General features: G+C 46.9%; 2 protein-coding genes and 1 long non-coding RNA gene across 3 annotated transcripts in view; 1 reads left to right on the top strand and 2 right to left on the bottom strand.

Moving 5' to 3' along the window:
• Positions 1-9,199, bottom strand: part of LOC138681607 (saccharopine dehydrogenase-like oxidoreductase) — a 92,371-nt gene extending 83,172 nt beyond the window's left edge. Inside the window, exons 1-2 of the mRNA XM_069769243.1 lie at positions 8,919-9,199; positions 7,602-7,711 (exon numbers count right to left, since the gene is read on the bottom strand). Of these exons, the coding sequence (XP_069625344.1) occupies positions 7,602-7,711; positions 8,919-9,117 (309 nt within the window). The 5' untranslated portion in view covers positions 9,118-9,199. The remainder of the gene's footprint in view (positions 1-7,601; positions 7,712-8,918) is intronic.
• On the top strand, positions 9,155-12,296 carry LOC138681608 (uncharacterized). The gene is made up of 2 exons (XM_069769244.1): positions 9,155-10,806; positions 11,264-12,296. Exons 1-2 carry the CDS (start codon positions 10,454-10,456, stop codon positions 11,985-11,987), a joined length of 1,077 nt encoding a protein of 358 aa, XP_069625345.1. The 5' UTR covers positions 9,155-10,453; the 3' UTR covers positions 11,988-12,296.
• Positions 12,297-13,901: 1,605 nt separating this feature from the next.
• Positions 13,902-14,403, bottom strand: LOC138680587 (uncharacterized). Its single transcript, XR_011321670.1, has 3 exons — positions 14,311-14,403; positions 14,148-14,219; positions 13,902-14,022 (listed from the first exon to the last, which is right to left on the bottom strand). It is a non-coding gene; the product is annotated as an uncharacterized lncRNA (long non-coding RNA).
• Positions 14,404-22,913: the final 8,510 nt, after the last annotated feature.

Raw genomic sequence — 22,913 nt, 5'->3', positions numbered from 1 at the left:
GTTCCAAAGGGAGGAAGGACATTTGTCTTGCAGAGTCCAGAAGAACTCCCAGGAATTTTCTGCATTTGGAGGGTCGTAGGTGAGATTTCTCTACATTCGGCACCCATCCCAGAGATGTCAGAATATCGAGGGTCTTTGATACATGAGACTCCAGAGATTGTTTGGTGGGAGCCACTAATAAAAGGTCGTCTAGGTATGGCACTATACAGACGCCTTGCCTCCGGATGAAGGAGACTACTTCCCCCATTACTTTGGAAAAAACTCTTGGAGCAGAGGAGATCCCAAATGGAAGGACGTTGAACTGATAGTGTTCTATCATATGTCCCTTCTGCACTGCAAACTTGAGATATTGGCGATGCCTCTGATGAATGGGGATGTGAAAGTAAGCATCTTTCAAATCGATAGTGGCCATGTAGGAGTGCGGGCTTATCAAGGGAATCGCATTTTTCACTGATTCCATCTTGAATTTCCGGTATTTGACATGCCGGTTGAGGCCCTTCAGATTTATAATAATACGGGACTCGCCCGATGGTTTGGGAACCAGAAATAGACGAGAGTAGTGTCCCCGATCCTTCTCTGATTCCGGAACCTGTGATATCACATTTGACATCTTCAGGGTCCTGAGACCCGACTCTAGAGTGGACTGGTCTTTTATAGAGGGAAGGGAGGTGATTTTTAGACCCCGTGGGGGAGAGGAGATGAGTTCTATTAGAAGACCCTCTTCGATGACCTTGAGGACCCAGGAGCAATTGGTAATTTTTTGCCACTGGGGAATAAAATCTGAGAGTCTCCCCCCCACCGGGTCGAAGTCACCGCTTCTCTTGTTGAGACTGCTGCTGCTGTTGCTGAGGGATAAGGATGTTTCTCCCGCCTCCCTTCGGGTAACTCCACCTCCCAGACTTGCCTTTCCCTCTCTGAGAGGTTTGGCCCTGAAAGGGACGAAAAAACTTCTTTTTGGGAGTTTTTTGCTCTGGGAGGGCTTTCTTTTTATCGGTTGCCTTCTCCAAGATGTCATCCAGGGAAGGTCCGAAGACATAATTACCTTTAAATGGTATGGCGCATAATTTAGCCTTGGAGGTGATGTCACCAGACCACATTTTTAACCAAAGCGCCCTTCTAGCCGAATTGGTCTGTACTAATGACCTGGCAGCAATTCTGATGGTTTCCATAGAAGAGTCTGCTAGGAAACCCGTGGCTCTAAGAAGACTGGGTAGTGATTCCAATAATTCAGCCCTAGATGTACCTTGGGATATATGAGATTCTAGTTCACCTAACCAACGAAAAAGTGCTCTAGCCACGCAGGTTGAAGCAATGTTGGCTTTGAGGGCTACCGAGGAGGTTTCCCACGATTTTTTTAACAGACTTTCAATTTTTCTGTCCATCGGGTCTTTCAATTGAGACGAGTCTTCAAATGGAAGAGCCGTTCTTTTAGCCACTCTTGCCACCTGTGAATCAACTTTCGGAACATCCCATTTAGTCAGATCTCCTTCTAGGGGGAATCTATGCTTCATCTCAGATGGAGTACTGAGACGTTTTTCAGGAAGTTCCCACTCCTGATCGATCATATCAGATATATTTGAGTGGATCGGGAACCCCACCCGTTTACCCTTGGATATACCGCCAAACATCTGGTCCTGTATGGACTGTGGTTCTGGCTCTTCCTCCAGCCCCATAGTACTGCGTACAGCAGCTACTAAATCCTCAACCCATTCTGAAGAGAAAAGGTATTTCCGAACTTCAGAGGTTATAGGGGACGTAGGTTCCTCCCGTCTACCCGAGGATGAGGCATAGGAGAGGTCTGATTCGGATTCAGAATCCTCCTCCTGGATTTTCCTTTTTTTAGCTGGGGAGGGTGGCTGTGGGGGTGGGGGGGTAAAGGCCGCTAGGGAGGATTGCACCTCTTGTTTGACCAAGGAGCGTATTTCTTCTAATAAAGAAGGTTGCTCTGCCCTGACAATCTTGTCAGTACAGGTCTTGCAGAGTTTTTTCTCCCAAGTTACAGATGGCACACTTCTTTTTTGTAGTAGTTTTGGGGGTAGACTTTTCTCCCTGCAATGAGAGGGGAGAGGGAGTCATGCTAATAGTAATATCCCAAAAATACCATCTAAGGACCCCTTGTCCCTGCAACACTTACTGTGGCAGGGGCAGCGCTGGGCTCTGCAGGTGCAGGGCAGGTACTGCTCTCCATGATAGGATAGTCTTACCTGCGACGTCTTCTGGCAGGTTTTATGCTCTAAGGCATGTCCCAGCCCCCAGCGATTGGAATTCCTCCTCCCCTCCATGGCCCAGGGTGGAGGACGCCGTCCTGCACGAGATGCCGCCGGCGGAAGTGTCTCTAGGCGCCCAGAGAAGACCGGAAGTGACGCGCGCGCTCACTTCCGGGTTGCCAGCGGCATGCTGGAGGAGAGGACACCGGAGAGCTCCAGGAGGACTCCGGATAGGAACACTAGCCTGCTTTGCCCTCACGGGGGCGCGGGAAGGCTAGGACCAGGTCCCGAGGACACCGCAGCGCGGCGCGACGGGAGCAGCATAATCGGGAAGGGGAGGTAAGAAAAACGACCCCATGCTGCCCGGTTATAGATTTTTAGGCAGAGCCTGCATAGCAGTAGTTACCGGCCACCACTGCATATGAAGTAAACCTCTCCTGTCCCATGGGGAACAGGAAAGACACTGGTGAGAGGGAGGTGGGAGGGCCTTTTAACCTCTCCATTTCCTGTTCCCCATTAGGGCAAAGAGGCAACCTCCATATGCCGTCGTGGAAGGTTACTAGAGAAATTAACTTTTTGATGATATTCTAATTCACTGTTCATATGGCTCCTTAAGCCTCCGAACATTTCATTCTGTTTTGAGGAGGGCTGGTGGGTATACTCCACCTTCATAGTATTCCTTACGGCTGATAATAGTGTGCGTCAGTATCTTCCCAAGAGAAAGGTTGCTTTTCTTCCAGGGGAATTGAAAAATTCTTCTTCTCTTCACCCTTGTTCAGGGTCAATGTAACCAGATAACTACTCCCCCTCTGAACTGGATTCCATCTCCCATTGTTGTCTTTTACCTGGGAGCCATCCAGGAGGATCGTGGGGTAACTAACTCCATGATGGAATTCTGATCTCATATGATGGTCCTTACATCGTTAATAAATTAGAGATGTTCATCTTTAACCACCTGGGAAACACTCAGGGCATAAGGTTTCCCATATGAATCCGGTAGTTTAGCATTACACATCTCTTCCCTTTCTTTTTAGGTGCGGATGATGTCATAGACTTTAGGGGCTTCCTTGTCCTATAAAAGGAACAAAAGATTGTACTACGAGATATACCTCAGATGACAGTGTGAGACAAAACCCCCAGAAAACTCACTTGTACCAGCAGGGGTATCAGACCGGCCAATGGTTTCACCTGCCATAGCTGGCTGACTAGATATACTGGAACCTTGGCTCCCCTCTGAAAATACTTTAAATAGTATTGTCTCACCTGTCTTCCATCTGAATCGTCAAAAGGCGGTTCCCCTTTAACTTAGGATTAGGCTTTTTTTTTTTTTTTTGTTTCCCGGAAGTGCGTTCCACTGTGGAGCACACATCGGGTACTAGAGGCTTGCGTGTCATACTTCTGTAACCAGAAGTGCATCCTTCAATGCGTAGCAGAGCCACAAGCAGGGCTGGGCAGGGTGTGCCGAGAGCCCCCCTGAAGGGCAGGCAGCTCACCACAGGAGCCAATGATCAATTGGACAGGTTGTGGGACCCCTTTGTTCGGCAGGGTGTCTACCACCGGACCTCCCACAGGAGGAAGGGGAGAGATGGTGAAGATCCCATCCCTATCCCCCTGTGTCTGGCATCAGAAGCTCCAGCTCGCTGGGAGATGAAAGGTACACTTCTGTGTCAGTCCTTGAAGGGGACAAGAAAAAACATTGAGGGGTGTTGAAGGGAGGGGCCTTTTAACCTCTGGTGTGTTCCTGTCCCCATCAAGGATAAGAAGGACAACCTCCTAATGGTGCTGTCAGGAGGGACGTCCTGGAAAATTTTTTTTTTCCAAATCCCACAGAATATCTGTGTAGCACCTGATCTTTATTTGTTAAATTATTATCTTAAGGATCTGTATTGATCATGTACATTTTTGAAAACCGATCACACACAGATGACAATAAAGATGAAAAATCGACCAAGTTGTCTGGATGAAACTCAGAAGATTTTTCACAGCATTGGATAATACACTTACACCCGAGAACACATACCTTTCTAATTGCGGATCATGGTACAACTGAAAGCAGATTTTACATATTCACTCTAATTAGGTTGCAAGCGCTCAGGAAGCAGAGCTCTGACTGCAGCTGTCCCCACAGCTTACCACTAGTCTTAATTCAGGAGCCAGTGCTTTCCACTGTCATCGCGCCCACTTCTGAAATCCTGCGCATGCACTGTTCATATCCAGCCAAACATGGGGTTTCAGAGGCAGGTATGGCAACACCAGACAGTGCTGCCCTGCTTCGGTGACTACAGCCAGGGCACATGTTTAGCTGTAGAAGGCCCACTGGGCACTTGAGACCTGAAAATTAAAATGTCTTCTCTCAGCAAAAGTACTTTGAACAGCAACTAGAATGGCATGTTACCTTATGCTTGTCATTAGTTTGGATAGGGTCAGATCTGCTGACCAACTCCCTAGTCATGTCTACGACATGACAGGGCTGGGTAGCCCGCTGCCAATTTTTGTAGTCAGTTTGATTTTTAATAGCAAGGAATTTCATAGACATCATTAGTACCATCCCAGAAACCCCCATTTAGGATCAAATACGAGAGATGGGCAATTTTCTTCTTAAATCAGTTTTTTCCCCTACACCCACAGATGGTATATATCAGCAGGTCCCATGTGCTCTATCCAAATTCTATGAAACCTCATGGTCCCAGGACAGAGTAATTACCTCCGGTAACAAACCAACTGCCTATTGCTGACACAAAGTGTTCATCTTTGTATCTTCCCCCCCCCCCCAAACTTGAGGACTTTCAGCCTAAGGACAAAAGGTACCAAGGGCACAAAGTCTTACAGCTCTTAACGTTGTACAGCCCTATTGTAAATACTTGTAGTAGAGAAGAATATAGATGACAAGTCTGTGGTGCAGGTCACAGTGTGGAGGTATACAGGCAGCTGTAGATTAGAGGCTAAGGGTACCTCTATGGCAGCCCTATCATGGCTCAGCACAGGACCGAGCTGCAATAATTATAATAAGTGAATGTCTAGAACAGGGGTGGGCAATTTATTTTCCCCAGAAGAACACGCAAAAGACTGATACCCAAAGATACAGATACTGTTGAAATCAAGATGATGGGTGGAAGTGAAAAGTACAGGTTTCCCCAAAGTCACAGGTTCAGAAGTTCAGCCTGTCCTGATCCAGAAATAACCAATGGGTCGGATGTGGCCCACGGGCTGCAGTTTGCCCAGACCTGTACTAGAACTATCAATATAACACCTTCATAAGGATATGTTAGTGCATGCAGTAACATCAGCAAAATAGCCTCAAACTGCCAAACAGGAGAGGTAAGAAACAAGCAGCGTCCGGTATGTGGAGTCACATAAGGTGCCAAGCCCATCAGTAACACCGAGATTGAGCATTTGATGCAATTTGTCCCTGAGGGCTCATCAACTCTCCCAGATGTCAGGGGAACAGGATTAGGCTACTTTCACACAAGCGTCATTTGGCCTCCGTCGCAATGCGTCGTTTTGGAGAAAAAAAACGAAACCTGCAAAGTTGCCCGCAGGATGCGGTTTTTCTCCATATACTTTCATTAGTGACACATTGCCACACGTCGCATCCGTCGTGCGACAGATGCGTCGTGTTTTGGCAGACTGTCGGCACAAAAAAAACCACTACATGTAACTTTTTTTGTGCGTTGTGTCAGCTATTTCCGACCGCGCATGCGCAGCCGGAACTCCGCCCCCTCCTCCCCAGACCTTACAATGGGGCAGCGGCTGCGTTGAAAAACTGCATCCGCTGCCCCCGTTGTGCTTTTACTTCACAGCATGCGTCAGTACGTCGGCCCGACGCTAGTGTGAAAGTAGCCTTAGGCAGTCCAGCTTAACCCCCCCAAGGGTGGTTTGCATGTTAATGACTGGGCCAATTTTTACAATTCTGGCCACTGTCCCTTTATGAGGTTATAAGGGTATGTGCACACGTTGTGGAAAGTCCTGCGGATTTTTCCGGACTGATTTTGGTAAATCCGCAGGTAAACCGCACTGCAGATTACCTGTGGAATTACCGTGGTTTTTTTTTTTGCGGACTTCACATGCGGTTTTACACCTGTGGATTCCTATTATGAAAATACCCAAGTGTGACACCCTCAAGGTGCTCAAAACCATACAGGTAATAGAAATGTTACACTAGTCCTACTTGTATGCCTCATATTAACAGGCTTGTTGTTGAGAAATGTTTTATTCTGTTTTTCTGCTAATAATTTCTTCCAGGCTCCAGGGCTTGCGGTAGGTGGAAGAAATCCCTGCCTCCCATCATCATTGTAATACTACCCCCCTCCCATGCACATCAGTTATAGCCCCAGAATCCTGCGCCCTGCACTCCCTCCATTATACGAACCTCAAACCTCATCATCCCTTCTATTGGCATTGCATTCAGGGATTTCCTGCGCAGGCGAGGCACTGTGACCTCCGGTGTGCGCACCGATAAGGTGCTCTCCACACCTCCTCCCTGCACAGTCATTGCTATGTACACATGGTTCCTAGCATTGACTATGCAGGCAGGAAGTGGGGAGAGCACCTTATCAGCACACACACATACACACCAATGGTCAGAGTGACTTGCTGATGCCCGTGCAGAAGATGCCTGAATGCAGTGCCCAGAGAAGGGAGGAAGAGGTACGGATTATGGAGGGAGTGCATGGCGCAGGATTCTGGGGCCATAACTGGTAGTGGGTAGTATTACAATGAAGGAATGAGGCAGGATTTCTTTCAGGCACCGCTTTCCCCAGAGCATGGAAGAAGTCATTAGCATAAAGACAGAATATAACATTTTATTTATAACATTAATGAGGCATACAGGTAGGACTTGTTTAACATTTCTATTACCTGTGTGCCCATATTACTAGGTCATGTACATCCCATGGGGGGACAGATTCACTTTAACCCGTTCACGACATGCGCCGTACATGTACTGCGATTGTCATTTCTCTCTCCTTCGATGTTGGCTCCGGCGGTGAGCCCACATCTTTTCCGGAACATGTCAGCTGTTTTGAACAGCTGACATGTACCCGGAACAGCCACGGGTGGAATCGTGATCCACCCGTGGCTGTTAACCCTTTACATGCCGCTGTCAAACTCTGACAGCGGCATTTAACACACGCTTCCAGCAAGCATGTTGGAAATCTGCCCATCGGTGACCCCCGTCACGTGACTGCGGGTCACCGATGGGCCAGCATGACAACCAGAGGTCTCCAGCAGGCCTCTATGGTTGTCACTGCCAGATTGCTATGAGCGCCGCCTGGTATTCCATGTTTGCATTTTTCCCTTCACTGTAGATTAAACATACAACTTATATAACAGATAGCAGGTTAGCTAATAAGCAATGTGTCCACTGATGGCCATGTATGGCTGTATGATACTTACTGGTCCCACACAGTCCAGAACAACAGAGGTCTTCTTACACATCTCAGCGAGCGACTCTTCATCACTGACGTCGGAGATTAGAATGTCAATGGACTTCAGCTGGGGCTTTCCTACAGATGAATAATGGATAGAAGCAGTGACTGGTACGAAGTTACGGTTAGTTCTACAATGGCTAACAAATCCAGCACTGTCCTATAATACAGGCTGGCGGTGCGGAAGACGACAAGCAATTAATGATACCGATAAAACCTCATTATACCACCTATAAGCCTCCTAGTCTAGAGCATGGGACCTTTACCATACAAGACTAAAGTAAAGGTAGCAGCGCGCTCCGTCAGATGCTGATGTAAGTGGCTCTTCTCCTGCAGCACAGGCATTATACGGCTCTGCAGGTTCTCAGGTCCCCTAGATCTTACACCCTCTGAAATATGCAGGTCCACATTGTCACTCCTGGCATCACCTCTCCAAGGAATGGATCGGGCATGCTGAAATTCATCAGGTGCCCCATGCCCACGATCCACAGTATCTAATGTGTGGTCAGCGAGTAGTCTGACTGCCCCTCCACATTGGCAGGTAATCGGAGCTGATGACGTTAGGTCTCTGTAGCATGGCGGGTGCGCTATACCTGCCGATGTGCAGACACGACATCATCAGTGCCGCCTCCTCCCGATGCAGAAGAAGGCCGGGATGGACAACCCCATTAAATCCTACTGAGTTTCTCCTGCTCCATAAGCTGTGAAAGCTGCAGATTTTCTCCAGATCCACAGCCCAATCTGCATCGTAATCTGTGGCGGAAAAATATTCTACCAGTGGCCTAAACCCAAGATCGGGCACAAAGGCGGCAGACAACGCTGAACGGGTGAAATCCCGGGTGGAAGGTCGCAGCAGACACAGACCGGCAGCGTTTACCTCTGGAGACCAGGGATTGTGCGGACTGGGGGGTTTCAGCCTCGCTAGTACCCGGAGACCCCCCTAATCCCATGATTGTGGGATACAAGGATAACGGGGGGCATGACGGACGAGCGGCCCCCTGCTCTGCAGATATAGAGGATATCCAGGGCAGAGCCTCGAGTGCAGCATGCCAAGCAGGACGCCCAGCCGGACAATGACTAGCGAGACCCCAATATGGCTCTGTGCGGGACCCTGTGACCTAGGAGCACAGCTGGCTGCAACCTGTAGTTCTCCAGCATGGCATGCTGAGCCTTGTAGTCCCACACCAGCTGATTGTCAGCCACTTGAAGGAAGTTGTGCCCATTGCTGCCGTCAGAAGCAGCACCGGTCAGTGCGCCCCCCAGTGGCCGCCGTCCTGTCACTCACCCATCCTGTCCGCGGCCCAGCTCAGCACGTCCTCCAGCTTCTTCTTGCTCCGGCCGGCCACAGCCCAGCGCAGCTCTTGGCCTCTGTAGTCCTCGCCATCAGCCGCTCGGGCCACTTCCTCCACAACGAACTGCCCGGTGAAGCCGGAGGCCCCGAATACGACGATCTGGTACGGCCGGCTGGAGGCTCTGGACGCCATAGTGACTGCGCTGAGAGTGTGTGACTGACTGGTGCGGGCGAGGCTTTACCGGGCACGGCAGTAAGGGCAGGGCAGCTGTTCTTTCTTTCTTTTTTTTTTAAACAAAACTTTATTGAAGTGACAGTGGCAGTAAACACGTACACGCCCCGGACTGATCACATTTGGACTTTCTGTGAACAGACAGACCGAATTCATTTGCAAAAGCGATCAGTGACAAACATTAGCAGCTGGTGAATGTCATGGGGCCGCCTGGGTTAATTTAGTCCCTGTTCACACTGCATTGCGGTTTGAGGAGTTCCATCAGATTTTCTCTAAAAACGGGACCGAACCGCAAGGCCACAGAATATAATGACACGAGCAGAGTGTGAATTCACCCGGCTGTGGCTTTCCCTGAACGTGACCGTTAGTTCAGACCAGTATACCTCCCAACCGTCCCTGATCCCGCGGGACTGTCCTGATTTTGACAGTCAGCCCCGCGATCCCGGGCGGGACATTAGTTGTCCCGCACTATGTGCCTAGGGCGGGGACAATGCAGGGGGTAGTACCTGAGCAAGGTTTGTGGCTGTTTTTTTTTTTTATAAAGGACTGGCGTATAGCAAATGTGGTGCCAATATTCAAAAAGGGGACAAAAACTTAACTCGGAAATTATAGGCCAGTAAGCTTAACTTCTACTGTGGGTAAAATCCTGGAGGGAATTCTAAGGAATGCTATACTGGAGTATCTGAAGAGGAATAACCTCATGACCCAGTATCAGCACGGGTTTACTAGGGACCGTTCATGTCAGACTAATTTGATCAGTTTCTATGAAGAGGTAAGTTCCGGATTGGACCAAGGGAACCCAGTAGATGTAGTGTATATGGACTTTTCAAAAGCTTTTGATACGGTGCCACACAAAAGGTTGATACATAAAATGAGAATAATGGGGATAGGGGAAAATATGTGCAAGTGGGTTGAGAGCTGGCTCAGGGATAGGAAACAAAGGGTGGTTATTAATGGAGCACACTCGGACTGGGTAGCGGTAATTAGGCCTCTTTCACACTTCAGTTGTGTGGCGTCAGTTAGGTCCGACATCGTGGCGGATCGACGGATCCGTCAAATTTGGTGCAAAAACGGTTCTAAGGGATCCGTTTTTTTGACGGATCAGCTGCCTTGATCCGTTAAAAAAACGGATCCGTTAGAACCGTTGCGACCGTTTTTACATCCGTTGTAACCGTTTTTTGACGGATCCGTTTTTAAAAGGGGAGGATTTCAATGTGATTGGCTACTGGAAACTACTGGAAAACTATAGCGTGTATTTACACCACATCTTTGAAAGGTTGTAGAGAAAGTGGCAGAAATGGAAGGAGTCCTGGCGAACATTGCAAAGATCTATGCGGATTTTACTTTTGAGGCAAATCAGTTGGCAGTCAGCGTTCGAGAGAGGGAGGAAGAAAGACTGCGCATCCTACGGCAGCGGCGGAAGAGAAGGCTGTGGATCCATCCCATCACAGCACAACGTATGACCCGTGGTGTTTATTCCACGCTTTACATCGAACTAAGGGAAAACCCTCAGAAGTTCTTCAATTATGTGAGGATGAGAGCTGAAAATTTCGAATTTTTATTGGGCTATGTGGAAGACTGTATACGGAGACGAGACACCCAGATGCGATTCTCCATATCACCAGCAGAGCGTCTCATGGTGACTATTCGGTAAGTAATTTTTTTTTTAAATGATTCTCATTCATCATACTTTTAAGGGTACGTTCACATTTGCGGTTTGCGCCGCAGCGTCGCCGCCGCAACAAAACGCATGCGTCGTGCGGCCCTATCTTTAACATTGGGGCCGCATGTGCATGCGTTGTGTTGCGTTTTGTTGCATTTTACGCCGCATGCGGCGTTAGGGCGCACCTGCCTGGGCGCGTCAAACGCAACATGTTGCATTTTTCGGGCGGCGCCGACCTTTTCAAAAACGCATGCGTTGTGCGGCCCTATCTTTTAACATTGGCGCCGCATGGGCCGCATGTGCATGCGTTTTGCTGCGTTTTTGTTTGCGTTGTGCGTTGCGGCGACGACGCTGCGGCGCACAACGCAAATGTGAACTTAGACTACCTGTAATGTTGTGTTTTGAATTTTTTTATTAATTATTGTCTTTTCGTTTTGTTAACAGATTCCTTGCAACTGGAGAGTCGTTCTCATCCCTCCATTTTCAATTTCGGCTTGGGATATCCACCATCTCGGGGATCATCAGAGATACCTGCCGGGCATTGTGGGAGTGCCTACAAGCGGAATACATCCCAGAGCCATCACAGGAGAGGTGGCTGGAGATTGCCCAAAATTTTCATCAAATTTGCCAGTTTCCAAATTGTGTTGGAGCAGTTGATGGAAAGCACATACGGATCGTCAAACCTTCAGGCTCTGGATCACAGTTTTATAACTATAAGAAGTACTTCTCTATTGTGTTGATGGCCATAGCCGATGCACAATGCAAGTTCATCGCTGTCGATATCGGTGCGTATGGACGCGCAAATGATTCACAAATCTTTAAAAATTCACCAATGGGGCGCCGTTTATATGGAGAGACATTTGAGTTTCCGCCCCCTAGACCTCTCCCTGGAACCACTGGTCCACTATTACCATTTGTTTGCGTTGGAGATGATGCGTTCCAGCTTTCCCCACATTTGCTGAAACCCTTTGGAAGTAGTGGACTGACCCAGAGGAAGAAAATTTACAATTACCGCTTAACCAGAGCACGAAGAGTAGTGGAATGTGCTTTTGGCATCTTAACTGCCAAATGGAGAGTCCTGCTAACTGCAATTAAACTGCAGACTGAAACTGTCGATGATGTGGTCAAAGCGTGCGTGGTCCTGCACAATTTTGTTTTATCAAAATAACAAGTTTCCCTGGAGGATAATGTTTCAGAAAGCACCTTACGGGATTACCAAAACCCCACTTTTCGCAGTCCAGTAGCAGTCTCCAGAATGCGGGACAGTTTTGCAGACTACTTCATGTCTCCTGCAGGATCAGTTGACTGGCAGTATGAAATGGTGTAAAAAAATTTTTATTTTTACACTTGTAAAAATACCATTTTTTGTTTGCTTACAAAATCTTTGTACTTTAATGCAGCATTGTATGTTTTGCAACGGTACCCTTTAAACACTGTTATTGTTACTATTGCCATAACCTTGGTGACTTAAAAACTTAAAAAAAAAATAAAAAAAAGACAATAAAATTGTTTTTAAACCAAAAAACTGTTTATTTACAGATTCTCATAGTTTGGGGTGGAGATAGTAGCGGAGGGGCTGACAGGGCGGACCACGTCGAGAGTAGGGGACAGGACATCACGGGGAGGAACAGAAGTGGAATGGGTGGTGAAAACATGAGGTTGTGTAGAGAGTTGAGGTGCAGATGTGGTGTGTGTGAGGTATGAAGGTGTTGGTGGGATTGGGAACGGAGAAGTTAAAGGGGAAGAATGGAAGGGGGACGGTAAAAACTGGGAAAGACTAAGGAGGGAAGGAACAAATGACGAAGGAGTAGAATGGACGGGAGGAGGACGGACAGGAGGAGAACGGACGGGAGGATAGACGGTGGATTGAGAGGGGAAAGGTGTTGAAACATGAAGGGTAGGTGGAGGGGCATGGGACATCGCCTGCGCTAGAGCAGTGTGGCAGCCTTGCATCACATGCATCTGCAGGTCAGGAGTTAGATTTTCCATGTGCCTGAGGACCGACTGAAAAAAACAGTGCCTTGGTGACTGGTTTGCATCTGATTGCATCCTATCAAGACGACTGCTGAGTTCAAGTATGCTTTTGTTAAGCATATTGTACCCAGCAGACGTTTGCTCACTCAAAAGCTTGATGGCACTGTGAAAGGATGCATTCAGCTGCAAAAAGTCAGGCGCATAGCTCCTTTCCTGACCTCTCTGGCGCTGCCGTCCTGACCACAAAGTTGGTCTAGATGTTGCGGCAGTGGCAGAGGGGTGGGGTAAAGGGAACTCTAACTCATCACCTGCAGCTTCAAGTGACGAAGTCCGCCCTGCTGCTACAGCGCTGGTGGATGAGGCTGAGGGATCAAACGAAAGGGAAGGTGCAGAAACAGAGGGGTCGACGTGGTCCCCGGTGGCGGACTCTTGAGGGATCGCTCCAGAGGGGTGCAACTCTGATGCAGGCTCCCGAGTGCTGTAGAAAGTGCTGTTAAAGAAGAAAAAAAAAAATTAGTATCTGGATATTACAATTGCCCTTGCTGCAAAAAAAATTGAAGGTTACACATTTTTACAGTTTGACTGAAAATATGTGGTGTTGAATATTTACCTTCTGCTCAGCAGCGTCGACCGGAGGAACGACAGGGCTCTGGCATGTTTGTATCTGCTCCTGCGTCCTCTAGATCCACTCGGGGCCTGCATCTCCTTATTAAACTCCCTCTTGAAGCGATCCCTGAGTGACCGCCACCGCACGATAATCCTGTTACCTGAAAAGAGAAAGCAAAAATTGGTTACTATACACCACATTAAATCATGCTAACATAAGGTTATGAAGTGTGAATACTTACGCGCTAGATCCTGGGCCCCAGCATCGAGTTCCTCCCAGTTATCCATAACAGCACTGCACACTTCCTCCCATAGCCGTCGGGTGATTAACTGGTCAGCATGGCGGCGGTCCGACATGTTCCACAGCGGTTCCCGACTTTGTACTGCTTCGATGAGGGTGTTCACATCGATGCCCTCCTCTTCATCATCTTGTTCGGGAGCACGCTGTGAAGCCTAACAAAAAGATAAGAATAAAAAGGGAAAGATTACAACACATGAATTTTACATTTTACTAAACACCAAAACAAAAAGGAACTTACTCTTCGGCGACCGCCGCGATTATCATTCCGACGACTATGGGAGGTGCTTTGAGGAACTCTACGTCGAGCCCCGGATTGTGAAGACTAATTTAAAAAAAAAATACAATTAATAATGTTCTTTGATCGAGGCATATGTATTGTGTGCTGTGCTGAATGTTTGTGTTGGGTGTAGTGCATTGTATGTGAGGATCGGTCTGTTCAAAACTTACACTATGCGCTCCCGCTCCTTGTATTTCTCCACCCTGTCCGTCTCCTTCTGTTAGCCCCTCTGCTTCATATTCCTGTGAATACAGAATAAACACATAAAGGCTTAAAATACAATTGCCATTGTTGCACCAAAATAAAAAATTTATGAAGAAAAAAAATAAACACCTCAGTTTGCTGATGATGTGCTGGGGGGCTCTCAGAAGAAGACATTATGATCTTGCGTCTATCTTGGGTTGGTCGGTCCCTTGCTTGCATCCTTCTTGGTCCCTAGAATCTGTAAGCATAAAGGGAGTTCTAAGCTACTATACAAAAGGATAGATAGATAGATGCAGCTTTCAGGACTTTACACTTACATCTGTTTCCAAAACTTGGGGCTTGCGTATAGCTTGGGTCGGTCGGTCCCTTGCTTGGGTCCTCTTGGTCCCTAGAATCTGCAAGCATAAAGGGAGTCCTAAGCTACTATACAAAAGGATAGATAGATAGATGCAGCTTTCAGGACTTTACACTTACATCTGTTTCCAAAACTTGGGGCTTGCGTATAGCTTGGGTCGGTCGGTCCCTTGCTTGGGTCCTCTTGGTCCCTAGAATCTGCAAGCATAAAGAGAGTTCTAAGCTACTATACAAAAGGATAGATGCAGCTGTAGGGACTTTACACTTACATCTTTTTAAAAAAATTGGTGAGCCTGCTTGTGTACGTCTTGGGTCAGTACCTACTACAGTACCTACAGTGCCAACTAATTTTTGATTTCCCCCACCACAAAAGAAAAAAAAAATTCTTAACCGTCAAACTTGATATGCTATATATGCTTGATGCACAAGCTGCCAAACCCTCTACCTCCTGTTTCCCCACAAAAAAAACCCCAAAAAATCCCTTTAAAGCAACACCAAAACTACTTAGAACTTGATATGCGCAATGCGCATGCTGGTAAAACCCACCTAAACAAAGTTTAACCTTATAAAAAATGTTCCTCATTCGAAATTAAAATACCAATTCCCAAAATTGTTAATTATGATTACCCTACAGTTTGTATTTTCTAAAACCAGATAACATATTCTATAGCAAAGATTTGCATTACACATTTGTATATATAACCATTACTGCATGTTTACCCAATATTACATTTATCTTGAAATGAGACTACTGACAGTTTTGTGAAATTTTTATTACTATATTTTAGGGTACAGTAGGAGCTACACTGCTCTTTATTTGAAATACAAGTACATTATGGAAAACAACAAAGATGCAGAACACATCACACATCATTTATACACACACACAAAACACATTTTACACCACAGCTATTCAAAATACCAGCATAGTATGAAAAACATATAAACAGGGCAGGCAGGCACACGCACACACGCACGCACGCACACACAGCCATCTTCTGTCTGTCCCTCGGCGCTCTGCTTCTCTGCCCTGTGTAAGCACAGCGGCCGGAAAGCAGAGTGGTGACGTCACCACTGTACTCTGCTTTACGGCTGGCTGGCGCTCACAATGCAGAGAAGCACAGCACGGGGACAGACAGCGGAATTTACCTTTTTTTTTTTTACTTTTACACTGGTAACTAGGGTAAACATCGGGTTACTAAGCGCGGCTCTGCACTTAGTAACCCGATGTTTACCCTGGTTACCGCCATCGTTGGTCGCTGGAGAGCTGTCTGTGTGACAGCTCTCCAGCGACCAAACAGCGACGCTGCAGTGATCCGGATCGTTGTCGGTATCGCTGCAGCGTCGCTCAGTGTGACGGTACCTTTAGTAAATACATAAAAAATCAACATTAACCAATATGGCATTGACAAATGCACATGCAACCAACAAAATGCAAACAAACATACCTGCTAGCAGAGTCATAACGCAAGCATAACACATGAAAAGGCGTAATATTGACGAAGGCATAATAAGGTGCAGGCACGTGAACACATACATACAAAAGCACACAGCAGTACAAAAATACACACACACACACACGCACACACGGCCATCAGTCCTCCAGCTGGAGCTTGATATATTCACAGTGGCAGGCCTCGGGGTGGATCTGGACTGTAGCAGGGCACTGGCTGTTGCAGGACGACGGCAGGCCTCAGGTTGGATTCAGGTTTTAAAAGCTCTTGCTGTACTCAGTACGTCATACACAAATGCGCACACACACACACACACACACAAGCACACACGCACACGCACGCTGGATGGCAGTACTCACATGGCTGTCTCAGGCAGGGTCTGGCTGGCACGGCCTCTCTGGCTGGCTGGCAGGGCCTCTCTGGCTGGCTGGCAGGGCCTGGCTGGCAAGGTCTTGCTTGCAGGGTCTGGCAGGGTGTCTCTGGCTGGCAGGGCCTCTCTGGCTGGCTGGCAGGGCCTCTCTGGCTGGCAAGGTCTTGCTTGCAGGGTCTGGCAGGATGTCTCTGGCGGGCAGGGCCTCTCTGGCTAGCTGGCAGGGCCACTCTGGCTGGCTGGCAGGGCCTGGCTGGCAAGGTCTTGCTGGCAGGGTCTGGCTGGGTCTCTCTTGCATGGAAGGGTCTCTCTTGCTGGCTGGTACATTTGGGAATGACCTGTCCTCTTTATATAGTTTTTGGGTTGTCTAGGCAAAGTATCCACTTTTTGGAGCATGCTCAATCAAAAAAAGCGGAATGAGGCGACGGATCCGCCAAAAAGCGGATCGCGACGGATCCGTCGCCCATAGGCGCCCATTCTAAAAAAAGGCGGACACGACGGATCCAAAAAACGTTACAAAGTCCGTCAATGTCTAGACAACGTCCGCCAAATATCGACGGATCCGTCGCATGGCGGATGGAACGGACGACCATCCGCCACAATCCGTCTCTAATGCAAGTCAATGGGAAAATAGCGGATCCGCCAAAAAAAAATGGCGGTTTTTGACTGACGCAGATAGACTGAAGTGTGAAAGAGGCCTAAGCAGTGGGGTACCACAGGGGTCAGTATTGGGCCCTCTTCTTTTTAACATATTAATGACCTTGTAGGGGGCATTCAGAGTAGAATTTCAATATTTGCAGATGACACTAAACTCTACAGGGTAATTAATACGGAGGAGGACAATTTTATATTACAGGATGATTTATGTAAACTAAAAACTTGGGCTGATAAATGGCAAATGAGCTTTAATGGGGATAAATGTAAGGTCATGCACTTGGGTAGAAGTAATAAGATGTATAATAATGTGCTTAATTCTAAAACTCTGGGCAAAACCGTCAATGAAAAAGACCTGGGTGTATGGGTGGATGACAAACTCATATTCAGTGGCCAGTGTTAGGCAGCTGCTACAAAGGCAAATAAAATAATGGGATGCATTAAAAGAGGCATAGATGCTCATAAGGAGAACATAATTTTACCTCTATACAAGTCACTAATTCGACCACACTTAGAATACTGTAGCTGAACTAGAGCGGGTGCAGAGAAGAGCGACCAAGGTTATTAGAGGACTGGGGGGTCTGCAATACCAAGATAGGTTATTACACTTGGGGCTATTTAGTTTGGAAAAACGAAGACTAAGGGGTGATCTTATTTTAATGTATAAATATATGAGGGGACAGTACAAAGACCTTTCTGATGATCTTTTTAATCATAGACCTGAAACAGGGACAAGGGGGCATCCTCTGCGTTTGTAGGAAAAAAGGTTTAAGCATAATAACAGACGCGGATTCTTTACTGTAAGAGCAGTGAGGCTATGGAACTCTCTGCCGTATGATGTTGTAATGAGTGATTCATTACTTAAATTTAAGAGGGGACTGGATACCTTTCTGGAAAAGTATAATGTTACAGGGAATATACACTAGATTCCTTGATAGGGCGTTGATCCAGGGAACTAGTCTGATTGCCGTATGTGGAGTCGGGAAGGAATTTTTTTCCCCAATGTGGAGCTTACTCTTTGCCACATGGGTTTTTTTTGCCTTCCTCTGGATCAACATGTTAGGGCATGTTAGGTTAGGCTATGGGTTGAACTAGAAGGACTTATAGTCTTCCTTTAACCTTAGTAACTATGTAAAAGCTGGATCACCTCCTGACCGACCCCGCCCAACCGCCTGCCTCCCACCCACTCTCCTTGAAGACGATACTCACCCTGCTCCGGCGATGGTCTCAGCTTCTGCAGCGCTCCTGAATGAGCGGTCACGTGGTACCGCTCATTAAGGTCATGAAGATGCGCATATTCATGGACCTTAATGAGCGGTATCACGTGACCGCTCACCCATGAAGAAGGTGCTGAGTCGGGAGTCTGATGGGCATTCCGGCTCTTTTTAGTGATCCGACTCATTCGGCTCTGCTCACCATAAAGAGCCGGCTCTTTCGGCTCGTGAACCGACTCTTTTTTTTAAATAAAAATGCGTTTTACACTGTCATCATTCCAGGTGTTTGCCTGTACAGTGAGGGCCTCATTATACACCTGTACAAGTATCTAGTGGAGTACAGACTGTTTTTTTGCATTGCTGTTTCCTTAGATTGTTGGCTCTTGTGAACAGGGCCCTGCTACTTCCTTGTAGTCTTAATGTGTTACTCTCTTAGGGCAGTCCCACACGTCCAGATAATTCCGGTACCAATTTTTCCGTGTGCCCGTGCGTTTCTGTGGCACACCAGTATGGCACACGTGTGCCGCACGTGTGCCGCACCGTGCAGGAGACAGCGCTAGAGATAAGCGCTGTCCCCCCCACGTGGTGTTGAAGCCGCCATTCATATCTTTTCTGCAGCAGCGTTTGCTGTAGAGAAGATATGAATAATCCTTTTTTTTGTTTCTCGTGTTTAACATAAAGATCCATGTCCCCACCCCCTGTGCGCCTACCCGCTGTTATTAAAATACTCACCCGGCTCCCTCGCTGGCGCTGCTTCCTGTCCTGGCCGCACCTTCTACTGTATGAGCAGTCACGTGGGGCCGCCGATTACAGTCATGAATATGCGGCTCCACCTCCCATAGGGGTGGAGCTGCATATTCATTACTGTAAATGAGCAGTGACGTCACCGCTGTGCTCTGCTTTACGGCCGGCCGGCGCTGACACAGTGCAGGGAAGCTGACGCCGGGGGACAGACACCGGAATGTAAGTATGTACTGTTTGTTTTTTTTAACTTTTACAACGGTAACCAGGGTAAACATCAAGAGTGTGCAAAGCAGTCATCAAAGCAAATGGTGGCTACTTTGAAGAACCTAGAATATAAGACATTTTCAGTTGTTTCACACTTTTTTGATAAGTATATAATTCCACATGTGTTAATTCATAGTTTTGATGCTTTCAGTGTGAATTTACAATTTTCATAGTCATGAAAATACAGAAAAATCTTTAAATGAAAAGGTGTGTCCAAACGTTTGCTCTGTACTGTATATATGTGTGTTTCACTGAGAAAATCTTGCTGTACGGATGCCATACGGATTACATAAGGAAGTTTACATGCGCAAAATACGCAGCCACACCTTGCCTACGGATGACATACGAATCACTGTTCAGGGAACAATTCTGCGTATTTGGTCTGTAAAGAACGGACCGTATTTTTATACGTTGTGTGTGACTCCAGCCTGAAAACCACATTTCTGATAGTGAAGAGGGTGGTGACCAAGAGGGTGTAACTCTTAAACAGGCATTAGAACAGGTAATGCAAGCCATATCTTTAACTAGAACATCCCTGACCGGAAAAATAGAGGATGTGCACTCTAAAGTAGGGCGTCTCTGGCAAGATATGCAGGCCATGGGGGTGGGGGGGTGGGGGCGCAATACAGAATCCAGAGTATCCCACTTAGAGGACAATCTTACACCTATAGAGAGCAAGTTGACAAAAGTGGCTGGCTCCATAAATGCCTGGAAGCAACAGGCAGATGATCTGGAAAACAGATAGCGCCGGAATAACATCCGAATCATTGGATGAGCAACCTGAGCAATTCCTGGAAGGTTGGCTAAAGGATACTCTGGGAGATTAATTCTCCTCCACTTTTTCTGTGGAAAGGGCTCATAGGATCCCTACAAAATCTCTTCCTCCACGCAGTGTACCTAGACCTTTTCTGGTGCGTATCCTCAGTTGTAAAGACAGAGATGCTATTCTACGCATTTCAAAAACCTGACCTGCACATCCAAACATAGACTGAGTGTGAACAGGTGCTGAACCCAGAGTCGCCAACTCGTATATAGTTAAGTAAAAAGGGCAGCACACTGCAGCGCCAAAACATGCAAACTTGAAAACACGAAATTTGAACTGCATCACTGCACTAGAAATATGAAAAATGAGAGCTTTTAGCGCATAAAAATGGCCATATTTATGTGTACCTCGTAGCCACTTTACGGCATCTCTCTTATACGAGGTCCTACGCTTGACCTACCTCACCGAGAATAAACGTCTCCATCTGAATGGGTACATGTGAAACCTCTTCTTGGACTCAAATTCTCTCTTTCTGTGGAGGGGTATTGGACCTACTATAATTAAAACACCTGTGGCTAGGAGGCGGGGAGTGCACGATCAGAAGGCTAAAGAATACATTTCAAAAACCTGACCTGCACATCCAAACAGAGACTGAGTGTGAACAGGTGCTGAACCCAGAGTCGCCAACTCGTATATAGTTAAGTAAAAAGGGCAGCACACTGCAGCGCCAAAACATGCAAACTTGAAAACACGAAATTTGAACTGCATCACTGCACTAGAAATATGAAAAATGAGAGCTTTTAGCGCATAAAAATGGCCATATTTATGTGTACCTCGTAGCCACTTTACGGCATCTCTCTTATACGAGGTCCTACGCTTGACCTACCTCACCGAGAATAAACGTCTCCATCTGAATGGGTACATGTGAAACCTCTTCTTGGACTCAAATTCTCTCTTTCTGTGGAGGGGTATTGGACCTACTATAATTAAAACACCTGTGGCTAGGAGGCGGGGAGTGCACGATCAGAAGGCTAAAGAATACATTTCAAAAACCTGACCTGCACATCCAAACATAGACTGAGTGTGAACAGGTGCTGAACCCAGAGTCGCCAAGTCGTATATAGTTAAGTAAAAAGGGCAGCACACTGCAGCGCCAAAACATGCAAACTTGAAAACACGAAATTTGAACTGCATCACTGCACTAGAAATATGAAAAATGAGAGTTTTTAGCGCATAAAAATGGCCATATTTATGTGTACCTCGTAGCCACTTTACGGCATCTCTCTTATACGAGGTCCTACGCTTGACCTACCTCACCGAGAATAAACGTCTCCATCTGAATGGGTACATGTGAAACCTCTTCTTGGACTCAAATTCTCTCTTTCTGTGGAGGGGTATTGGACCTACTATAATTAAAACACCTGTGGCTAGGAGGCGGGGAGTGCACGATCAGAAGGCTAAAGAATACATTTCAAAAACCTGACCTGCACATCCAAACATAGACTGAGTGTGAACAGGTGCTGAACCCAGAGTCGCCAACTCGTATATAGTTAAGTAAAAAGGGCAGCACACTGCAGCGCCAAAACATGCAAACGTGAAAACACGAAATTTGAACTGCATCACTGCACTAGAAATATGAAAAATGAGAGCTTTTAGCACATAAAAATGGCCATATTTATGTGTACCTCGTAGCCACTTTACGGCATCTCTCTTATACGAGGTCCTACGCTTGACCTACCTCACCGAGAATAAACGTCTCCATCTGAATGGGTACATGTGAAACCTCTTCTTGGACTCAAATTCTCTCTTTCTGTGGAGGGGTATTGGACCTACTATAATTAAAACACCTGTGGCTAGGAGGCGGGGAGTGCACGATCAGAAGGCTAAAGAATACATTTCAAAAACCTGACCTGCACATCCAAACATAGACTGAGTGTGAACAGGTGCTGAACCCAGAGTCGCCAACTCGTATATAGTTAAGTAAAAAGGGCAGCACACTGCAGCGCCAAAACATGCAAACTTGAAAACACGAAATTTGAACTGCATCACTGCACTAGAAATATGAAAAATGAGAGCTTTTAGCGCATAAAAATGGCCATATTTATGTGTACCTCGTAGCCACTTTACGGCATCTCTGCTGCAGTGTGCTGCCCTTTTTACTTAACTATATACGAGTTGGCGACTCTGGGTTCAGCACCTGTTCACACTCAGTCTATGTTTGGATTTGCAGGTCAGGTTTTTGAAATGTATTCTTTAGCCTTCTGATCGTGCACTCCCCGCCTCCTAGCCACAGGTGTTTTAATTATAGTAGGTCCAATACCCCTCCACAGAAAGAGAGATTTTGAGTCCAAGAAGAGGTTTCACATGTACCCATTCAGATGGAGACGTTTATTCTCGGTGAGGTAGGTCAAGCGTAGGACCTCGTATAAGAGAGATGCCGTAAAGTGGCTACGAGGTACACATAAATATGGCCATTTTTCTGCGCTAAAAGCTCTCATTTTTCATATTTCTAATGCAGTTCAAATTTCGTGTTTTCAAGTTTGCATGTTTTGGCGCTGCAGTGTGCTGCCCTTTTTACTTAACTATATACGAGTTGGCGACTCTGGGTTCAGCACCTGTTCACACTCAGTCTATGTTTGGATGTGCAGGTCAGGTTTTTGAAATGTATTCTTTAGCCTTCTGATCGTGCACTCCCCGCCTCCTAGCCACAGGTGTTTTAATTATAGTAGGTCCAATACCCCTCCACAGAAAGAGAGAATTTGAGTCCAAGAAGAGGTTTCACATGTACCCATTCAGATGGAGACGTTTATTCTCGGTGAGGTAGGTCAAGCGTAGGACCTCGTATAAGAGAGATGCCGTAAAGTGGCTACGAGGTACACATAAATATGGCCATTTTTATGCGCTAAAAGCTCTCA

Source organism: Ranitomeya imitator, chromosome 5 (assembly GCF_032444005.1).
Source record: "Ranitomeya imitator isolate aRanImi1 chromosome 5, aRanImi1.pri, whole genome shotgun sequence".
NCBI classification, from domain to species: Eukaryota; Metazoa; Chordata; class Amphibia; order Anura; family Dendrobatidae; genus Ranitomeya; species Ranitomeya imitator.
Note: the sequence above shows the minus strand (reverse complement) of the source record. Positions and strands in the feature narration are given on the sequence as shown.

What these genes read in the sequence shown, in the direction of transcription:
- LOC138681608 (XM_069769244.1), top strand. Translation starts at nt 10,454, where the DNA reads ATGGAAGGAGTCCTGGCGAACATTGCAAAGATCTATGCGGATTTTACT. An exon ending in CGTCTCATGGTGACTATTCG is followed by an intron (nt 10,807 to 11,263) that starts GTAAGTAATTTT and finishes TTTTGTTAACAG; the next exon opens with ATTCCTTGCAACTGGAGAGT.